At 58.1% G+C, this 8,952-nt stretch overlaps 1 protein-coding gene and 1 long non-coding RNA gene across 2 annotated transcripts; both read right to left on the minus strand.

The window, feature by feature from the left end:
* Positions 1 to 702: 702 nt before the first annotated feature.
* On the minus strand, positions 703 to 3,406 carry FLYWCH2 (FLYWCH family member 2; the record flags this gene model as incomplete). The annotated part of the gene is made up of 2 exons (XM_077762767.1): positions 703 to 1,901; positions 3,139 to 3,406. Coding segments are annotated over 2 exons (372 nt in total), but the record flags the coding sequence as incomplete, so codon positions are not given.
* Positions 3,407 to 3,410: 4 nt separating this feature from the next.
* LOC144230334 (uncharacterized) lies at positions 3,411 to 8,301 on the minus strand. Its single transcript, XR_013334747.1, has 3 exons — positions 8,118 to 8,301; positions 7,325 to 7,496; positions 3,411 to 3,434 (listed from the first exon to the last, which is right to left on the minus strand). It is a non-coding gene; the product is annotated as an uncharacterized LOC144230334 (long non-coding RNA).
* Positions 8,302 to 8,952: the final 651 nt, after the last annotated feature.

Raw genomic sequence — 8,952 nt, forward strand, 5'->3', positions numbered from 1 at the left:
TCGGGGAGGTCCGGACTGTGACCTGTTCACCACTAGATCCCAGGGCCGGGCATTAAGGTCCTCAAGAAGCGAAGGGGCGAGCAAGTGGCAGGAGGGAGACGCAAGGGGCCAGGGCGAGGGAGTGGGGACGGGACGGGGAGACGGTGAATCCAGTGTTGCGTGTGCTGCTCCTCTGTGGATTTGAAATGTTGCAGAACAGACACGCGAAGAAAACCTTGACAGGCTGGAGCGAGCGTGTGGGCTCCCGGCTGGGCTCAGCGGTGGCTTCCTGCCCCGTGGGACCGACTACCGTCCGCGCAGATGACCGACACCCAGCACCACTGGCTACTCGAGCTCCAGGAGGGAGGGACACACTTGCTGTGCCCCACACAGCCTCAGGCGCCACCGGCTCAACGAGGCCCCACTCACTGGGGACCCCTAGTGCCCCCCCCCCCGGCCCACGGCGACCACGGAGGCGGCAGACAATGCCACACCAGCACCGGCGCTCGGGGAGTGGACGCTTCCAGCTGGGGGAGGTCCTCTCCAGGGGCCCCGACGGCGGTACGGCCGGCCGAGCAGCACCGCGCCGCACCTTGCCTGCCCCCTCTCCTCACGCCCCCCTCCACCTGCTTCCCGGGGGGGCCCCCCTCCCCCCACACCTCTGGAGTTGTCGCCTCACACACCCAGGGGATGACGCATAACCTCAGGAAAGGAGAACCGTGGTGAGGAGCGGGGATCTATTTAAACACAGAGTTAAGACAAAGAAACTTCAAAAATGACGGTTACAGAACAGAAAAGTTACGAACAGCCACGCTGTAAAGTAACAGAGCGATGTGGAGCCGAGCAAGGGGTGCACTGAGTGCCCCGCTTCTCCTAGGCGGGCTCCGGAGGTCCACGTTACATTGGGCAACATGAGGTTTAAAAACATAAGGCCTCTAGACTCAACTTGTTAGAAATGATCTGTGTCCTTTGCCCAACGGCAGTTTTCAAGAAATGAGGACCACGTGTGCTGAAGCAACGGCAGGCCGAAGCCTTGGCTGGGGGCGCCTCCGGGGAACACTGACTTCTGCTTGGGGGGGTATCTGTTCCCTTTACTTCCTCCTGCAGCAGGCGCGGCACCCAAGGTGCCTAGGGAGGGGCTCGGGTCCCCCAGGAACCTCTCTCAGCCGCCAAAACACCCGGAAGGAACACGGTGGGGCCATCATACCCCTCTGTCAGGGCCCTCCTCCACCCTGCAGCCCACCCCCTCCTCAGCAGGACCTTGGGGAGCCATGAACACAGGGCCCCCACGCGGGGTGGAGGAAAGCTGTCAGTCCGTGTGGCTGCCTGGAGGAGGCTAGCCTCCTGATGGTCCAGCAGGAGCAGGCTGAGGCCTCCTGGGAACAAGTCCTGGAGGGACAGTCAGGAAGGGGCTGGATAGGCTTCCCTGGGGCTCAGAGCTGGGGGTCCCACTGCCCCCTTCAGGCCAAGAGCAGCAGGAATGAGAAAGCTCAGAGATCCCACCTGGTCCTCCAGGCTGAGGGGCCAGGGCGACTGAGAGACGGCCCAGAACAGGCAGCCCTGGGGAAGCGCCCGGTGAGGGCTGGGGGGTCCCAGTTGGGCCTCAGAGGACCCAGACTCATGGCCGTGTAAAACCTGTCCATAATGGGACAGCTTCTTTTATTCTTTTTGGGTTTCTTTCTGTTTACAAAAGTCATTTATACTTGATTTGAAAAACTATATGATGTTTGAGAAGGGAAATCAGTTGGCAGCTGGGTCCCAGGCAGAAGTCACAGCCAAGTTACGGACCCAGTAAGGGTGTACCTGCGCTTGTCAGGGCTACAGGACCATGCTGGGCATGACAGCATCTGCGGTGGACTCCTCTCCGACCACCTCCGTGCTGGGGGCAGCCTGCCCTGCCAGCCTTCCATCTTCTTTTCCATCTAGAAGAGATGACTGGGTCAGGCTGAGGTCCAAGGCAAAGGGGGGGGACAGGCCGGGGCCTGAAGGGACAGCCTGGGGATGTTCTCGAGGTGCCACTGGCTGACTTACACACATAAGTGCTGAGTTCAGAGACATGCTCCCCCAGGCCACCAGCCCAGGGACACAAAGGCTGTGAAAGTCATTTCCGGGGCACTTTGGGCTGAGCTCCAGGAAGTCACTACTATCCCCACCACCGGCCTGGGATGGAATCAGAGCTGGGAAAGTCAGTGGGCCAGGTATAGAAAACACGGGGTGGCAGGTTGAGGGGGTTGCTCACTGACCAAGGGGCGCCTACCTAGGGGAACTGGTGGGGCGGAGCCATAGCCCTTGCTCTGCTCTCCAGCCCTCCATCTGAGGAAGGGTGGCTTTGTTCTAATTCTCACCAAGGGGCCGTGCGGGGTGGGGCCCACATGGTCCCAAAGCCCAGGCAGATCTGAGGAGTGAGCAGGGGTCTCAGATGGGTGTAAGGGACCAGGAGATGGCCCATCCCACCTGGCTCAGGGACAGGCTCTGAGGCAGATTCTCCCTGCTCATCCTCTGCAGTGACCAGCTGGTGGCCTCAGGGTGGCAACTTAGCTCCCCAGGTCATGGGGATGGCACTCTCCACCCCCTGGACTGGACCACCGGGAGGCAGCAGGTAGATGGGGGGGGCCCTTGGGGCAGGACTGGCCAGTGGAAACACGGTGAGCTGGACAGGCTGCAGAGGGGACTCCAAGCTCCGGGGCAGGGGGGGCGGAGGGGGGTGGGGATGGAGTCCCCTAACTCCTGAGTACAGCTCCTGCCCAGGTGATGGAAGATGAGGTGTCCCTTGGGTCCCTGGAAACTCCAGGCCTGTTGCTGGGGACACCCCAGTCCCAGGTGTGCTGGCATCTCGGCTCTAGGGGAAGCAGTGGGGTCCTTCCTCTACGAGTTCAGGCCACTCATTCTTAAATTTCCATCAGTGAGAGGGGTCCCCTGCACTGCCCAGCGAACCAGGAGCCTCCNCCCCCCCTCCATCTTCTCAGGGCACAGCAGACCCCCCTTCAGTTGGGAAGAAACCCCGGCTCATCTCTTTCCCAGCCACTGGGCATCCCTTCCCTTGAGCATCGCTCAGGATTCCACGCTCAGAGAACGTATCCACATTCCAATGTCACCTGTACCAAGCTGGGTGGGGGCCGGCGGGTCTTCCTCACACTGTGCTCAGGCCCAGGGCCTCACCTGTGTCCAGCTTGCTGCGTTTCTGCTCAGGCTCCTGGGGGGGCGCCTCGATGGCCCTCTGAGCCTCAGGCTGGATCTTGAGGAGGGCTTTGGCCAGGGTGGCGGGGCCCGGCACCCCCAGGGACATGATGCAGTGGACTCCTTTGCGCTTGGCCCCTGCCACCTTGGCACTGTCCTTAGAGGCTGTCAGCAGGACCAGTTTGGAGAACTTCCTGGGCTTCCTGGGGGCTGCGGGGACGACGTCTGTCCCTGGCTCAGGGGACTCGGGGGANGAGGGCTCCCGGATTCTGGAGATTCTGGAGAAGCAGAAAAGACGTATTACAGAGGCCGACGGCAGGGCTGGCCTGGAAACGGGGCCCAATACATCCATACGGAGTGGCCGTTTTGTCTGATGGGGGGAGTGGGTGGTGGGCAGATGGCAGGGTCTCCCTCCGTTTACAGTGCTAGTCCAGAAAGAAGATCACATCCTTAGCAGGCATCTCACCTTCCCGTCTCGGGACCCAGGCGATGGCAAGGATCCCAGACACCTACCTGCCCCCCCCACCCCCCCCAACCCCTGCCCTGGCCCTGTTTATCCAACCTGGTTTGCAATTCTGTTTCCTGGGGCCCCTCCCAATACACATGACCTGATGGCGCCACGGCCAGTATTCAACGTTTCCAACACCCCAAACGTGAGAGGAGTCGGGTGTGATGCCAAAGAGGGGTTGAGGTGCCTTATCCCCTACAAGCTCCTCCCCGGCCCCTTAGCCTCTGGACGTGAAAGCAGAGACCTCTTGGAGTGCGACAGACATGGAGCCCCGACCACCAGGGGGTGAGCCCTCACGGCAATCTGCCTGGTAACGGGTCACCCGACCACAGCACCCCTGGAATCAGTGTCTCCTCCCTCCTGCTCCGACCCCCCCCCCCAAGCCCTGGGACGAGCCAGCCTCCGCTCCTCCAGTGCTGTCCGGCCCCTGCCCTGCCCGCGCTGTCGCACAGGGTGACGTGGCCATCCTGGAGGACGTGGGGGCAGCTTCAGAAAGGACGCCACCAATGCCTCCCTGGGAAGGGCAGCTCTGGCAGAGAAAGGTCGATGTAATCCTGGCCCCAGGCGGTTCTCTCCCCACACACAGATTGGCTTCAGGGTGCTCCTTCTGGGGCCGGTGCACCTTTCTGGCTCACTGGCTCCCCCTGGCGTGTGGACGAAATCCCACAGGGTTGGAGCCTTTCCTCAAAACATAACAAAAATGAACTCTAAAATACTCTTTAAAAAAAAAGAAAAAGAGGGGCACCTGGATGGCTCAGTCGGTTGAGCATCTGACTGCGGCTCAGGTCATGATCTCACTGATCTCACGGCTCATGGGTTCGAGCCCCATATCGGGCTCTGTGCTGGCAGCTCAGAGCCTGGAGCCTGCTTCAGATTCTGTCTCCCTCTCTCTCTGACCCTCCGCTGCTAACCCTGTCTCTCTCTCTCTCTCTCAGAAATAAATAAAACAGGGGCGCCTGGGTGGCTTAGTCGGTTAAGCGTCTGACTTTCGCTTAGGTCATGATCTCGCGGCTCGTGGGTTTGTGCCNTTAAAAAAAAAAAGATAGGAGGGGCACCTGAGTGGCTCAGTACGCGGAGCATCTGACTTCTTGATTGGTTCATTTCTCAGGTGATGATCTCATAGTTTATGGGATTGAGACTCACGTCAGGGTCTGCTCTGTCTGCTTGGGATTCTCTTTGTCTCTCCCTTGCTCTCTCTCTCAAAACAAATAAATAAACATTTTTTAAATTATAAAAAAAGATAGGAGTAAATCTTCATGACCTTCAATAGGACACGCAAAGTACAGGCAACCAAAGAACAAACAGATAAAATAGACTTTATCAGAATGTCAAACCTTTGCGCCTCAGAGGACACCCAGCAAGGAAGTGAGGAGACAACTCACCGAGTGGGAAAGAACTTTTGCAAATCATATCTCCGATGAGTGAACTGTGTCCAGAATTTGTAAAGAACTCTTACATCGCAGTAACACACACACAAAAAGACAAAGAACCTGATTTAAAAATGGGCAAAGGCTCTGAAGAAGCCTTTCTCCAGAGAAGAGATGCAAATGGCCAGTAAGCCTATGAGACGCTCAGCGTCATGAGTCATGAGAGAAACACGGAACAAAACCCCCACGGGATAGGACTTCCCATGACGAGGACGGACAGAACAAGAGGAACACACAAAAGCCAGGCCATCAGACGTGTGGGGGAGGGCGAGGAGGAACCGGGAGCCCCCCCTCACCGTTGGCGGGATGTCACTGGCATAGCCGTGCCGGCATTCTGGCAGCTCCTCCAAAGGCTACACACCCAGTTCCCACGTGACCCAGCAACTCCACGCCAAGTACACGCCGAGAGACAGGGAGACGAGCGTCCGCATAAAAACTCGTACATGAATGTTCACGGCAGTGTTATGCGTAGTCACCCAGAAGTGCAAACAGCCCCAACAGCCATCAACGGACGAATGGAGAAATGAAACGTGGCATATGCATACCATGGAATATCATTTGGCAACTTAACAACTGTGTGACGACATAGATGAGCCTTTAAGAAATTAGACTAAGTGAAAGAAACCAGTCATGAAAGACCACGTCTCCTATGATTTCATCATATAAAATGACCTACTGGGGCATTTGGGTGGCTCAGTCAGTTAAGCGTCTGATTTTAAAAAAGAAAGTTTATTTATTTATTTTGAGATAGAGGGAATGGCAGAGAAAGAGAATCGTAAGCAGGCTCCCTGCTCAGCACAGAGCCTGATGCTGGGCTCGGCCTCACCACTGTGAGATCACAACCCCAACGGATATCAAGAGTGGGATGCTTAACGGACTGACCCATCCAGCTCAGGTCTCGATCTCCAGGTCATGAGTTTAAGCCCTGCACTGGGCTCTATGTGGGGAGCCCAAATAAAAACTTTAAATGAATTTAACATGAAAAATTATTTGAAAGAACAAATACAATGACCTAGAGACTAGAAAATCCATAGAGTTGAAAACTCCATCCATGGATACAGATGTGTGGTGGGCTAGGGGTGGGAGGGAGGACAGTGAGAGAATGAGGAGGGGTTGCTGGTGGGGATGGTCTCTGGGGCAATGAAAATGTCCTGAAATGGACCGTGGCCATGGTTAAACAACTTTCCGAATACACTAAAAGCCATGGAGTTTTACACTGTGAGCGAGTGAAATGCATCGTATGGGAATGATCTCCATACAACTGTATTAGGAAAAAGGGAAGTTAAGTCTCCAGCCAGTGGTACCCTAGCTTCACTATACCTCAGAAGCACCTGGGGTTGTTGTGACGAATGCACAGTCCTGGACTACTTCAGCCCCAGCCCCCTCAGAGGGGCTGGAGAGGGGCCCGAGAATCTACGCTTTTTACCAGTACTCCGTTTGGTTTTGATACTTTGGGAGACATGGATGATGCCATGGGCTTTTCACTTGACAAATCTGTAATTTCTAGTTCCTGGGTTGAACTGTTGGTTTTTCAACGTCTCCATGAGCAGGGGTGGACATGTCCCGCCAGCTGGATCAGCCTCTTTTCTGGAGTCATCCTCAACCTTCTAGCAATTTATTTTCTGGATGTGGAGGGAAGACTAGAGAGGCAGCTATGTTAAGCCTAATACGTATTTTTTGAAAGTTAAATTTCACTCACTGAACTTGAGTGGGTCCAATCACAAGAGTCCTAAAAAGCACAAAAGGGAGGCTGAAGAGAGGAGGAAGCCACGGGGGGACAGAAGCGGGGTCAGAGAGACACGATGGTGCTGGCTTTGAAGATGGAGAGGGCGGCCACGAGCCAAGCAAAGCTGGAGGCCTCCAGAAGCTGGAGACAAACAGATGGTCCCTCCTGGGGCCCCCGGGAAGGAGCACAGCTCTGCCAGCACCTTGATTTTAGCCCAATGAGACCCAAGTCAAACTCTGACCTCCAGAACAGCAAGACTGTTCCAAAGCTGTGTTGCTTAAAGCCACTAGATCTGTCGTATTTGTTACGACAGCAGTAGTTAACTAATACAAGGTCCAATCCCTTGTTCCAAAGGTTCTGAAAGGCACCGTAGGAACATTACCGGGCAACTGACAAGGGCTCAACAGAATTACCTCCACGCACGTGGGAGAAAAATGACATCAACCTCCACCAACACCTGAGTCCTCTGCCAGGACAAATCCCTTACCCGATCCAGGCTGCTCTCACCTGTGTGATGGCAACAGTGGCAAAATTAGCAGAGGTTGTTAACAGCAGGTAGGCACAGGTAAGCTGTTGCAAAAGTCCGGGCGATCCTGACTGCTTGCACCGCACGGTTCATGGGGGACTGTGATTAGGGGCTGGAAGCATGGAGGGCCCACGTCGTGTGCAGGTACACATCCTGACAGGGAGATTTTCAAGGCAGCAGTGATCCAAAACGATCGAGAACTGCCACTCTGTAGACACAGGGAAGGGCTTCCCCAAGATGGCAATTTCAGGCAACGACATCTCCTTCCCTAATCGCCATGGTGAGGAATCTTACCTTTCCTCCTCCTTACGCACTGTAGTGTGTCGTCAGACCTGTCTGTACTGCACCCAAATAGCCCCTCGTCCCCTCCCCTGTCCCCTCCCATTATTGCCACCACCCCCTCTCGGAGCCTGCGGGGTGTCTCCGCAGCCCCAGGATCTCACAACTCCAACTACAACAGAGTGGAGCAAGGCTGAGGAGGGCTGCTGGGACGCGGGTGGGGGCAGCACTGGGTGTGGTCAAGGACAGGCAGACCAATGTGAGGATCCTTGACTTGGGGTGTCCGGGCTCAGTCTGGGGTCGGGTAGGTTGGGGCGAGGGAGGACCAGGAAAAACAGGCCAGTCTCGGGTGAAGGACGAGGAGGCAGCCTGAGCGCCCGGACGCAGAGCCAGGCGACCCCCTCCCAGCACCAGCAGCCCTGGGGACCCCCGGGAGGGGCCCTGACACGCCGTGGGACCCGGGACCCTCCCCGGCCTGCTGGGGCCCGTCCTCACCGGACACCGGCCAGGCGCCGGTGGCAGCGGAGCCCTCCCTCTCCGACGAAGGAGCCGCGGCAGGTCCTGCCGCTTCCTGCCTGGGGCCCCCGCCTCGGTTCGGACCGTCACCTCAAGCTGGGGTCACAGAGCGAGCATGCGCAGCAAGGCCGGGCGGGGGCAATCCTTGGGCGAATTTCCCTGCTCCGGGTCTTCGCCCCGCGAGCCTAACTGGAGGCCTGACCAATCGGCGTGCGGGGGCGGGGTTATGGCTCGCGGAGGGGGCGGAGCAAGCCCGGGATTGGGCGACAGCGCTCGGGGGCGGAGCGTCGGCGGTCCTGAGGCCTACAGTCGAGCGCTGGGCGGGGCTCTCCCAGCACCAGCGGGTGGGGTTAACTGAGCCCCTAGGACACCCCCCGGGGTTTGAAGCCCGCTAGCCGCGCAGGCAACCAGAGCTTTCGCTTAACGTCCTCGTTCGCGCCGGACACTTGCCTGAGCGACCCGAGGCTGTTCCCTACTCACTGAAACCACCGGCTCAGCTCAACCCAGCTTCCCCGACGCGGCAGCATTCTCACCGCCGGCCCCTGCTCCCCCGCCCCTCGATCCCTCCCTCGCGCACCGGCCCCTCCTCCCTCGCCCCTCTGTCACTTCTCCTCCCTCTGGTCCCTCCCGTGCCCTTCGGTCCACCGCCCACGGCCACTGGACGCTTGTCCTTCGCCGGCCACCCTGTGCGGGGGCGCACGGACCACAGCGGGGAGCTGCGAGCGGGGGCGCTGCTTTCCTAGACATTCGGCGAGCGGCGGCCGGAGCGGCCCCAGGCCCCTCACCCGCCCCAGGCCCGGGGACGCCCCCCCTC

The sequence above is a fragment of the Crocuta crocuta genome, unplaced genomic scaffold (genome assembly GCF_008692635.1).
Source record: "Crocuta crocuta isolate KB4526 unplaced genomic scaffold, BGI_CrCroc_1.0 scaffold234, whole genome shotgun sequence".
NCBI lineage: Eukaryota > Metazoa > Chordata > Mammalia > Carnivora > Hyaenidae > Crocuta > Crocuta crocuta.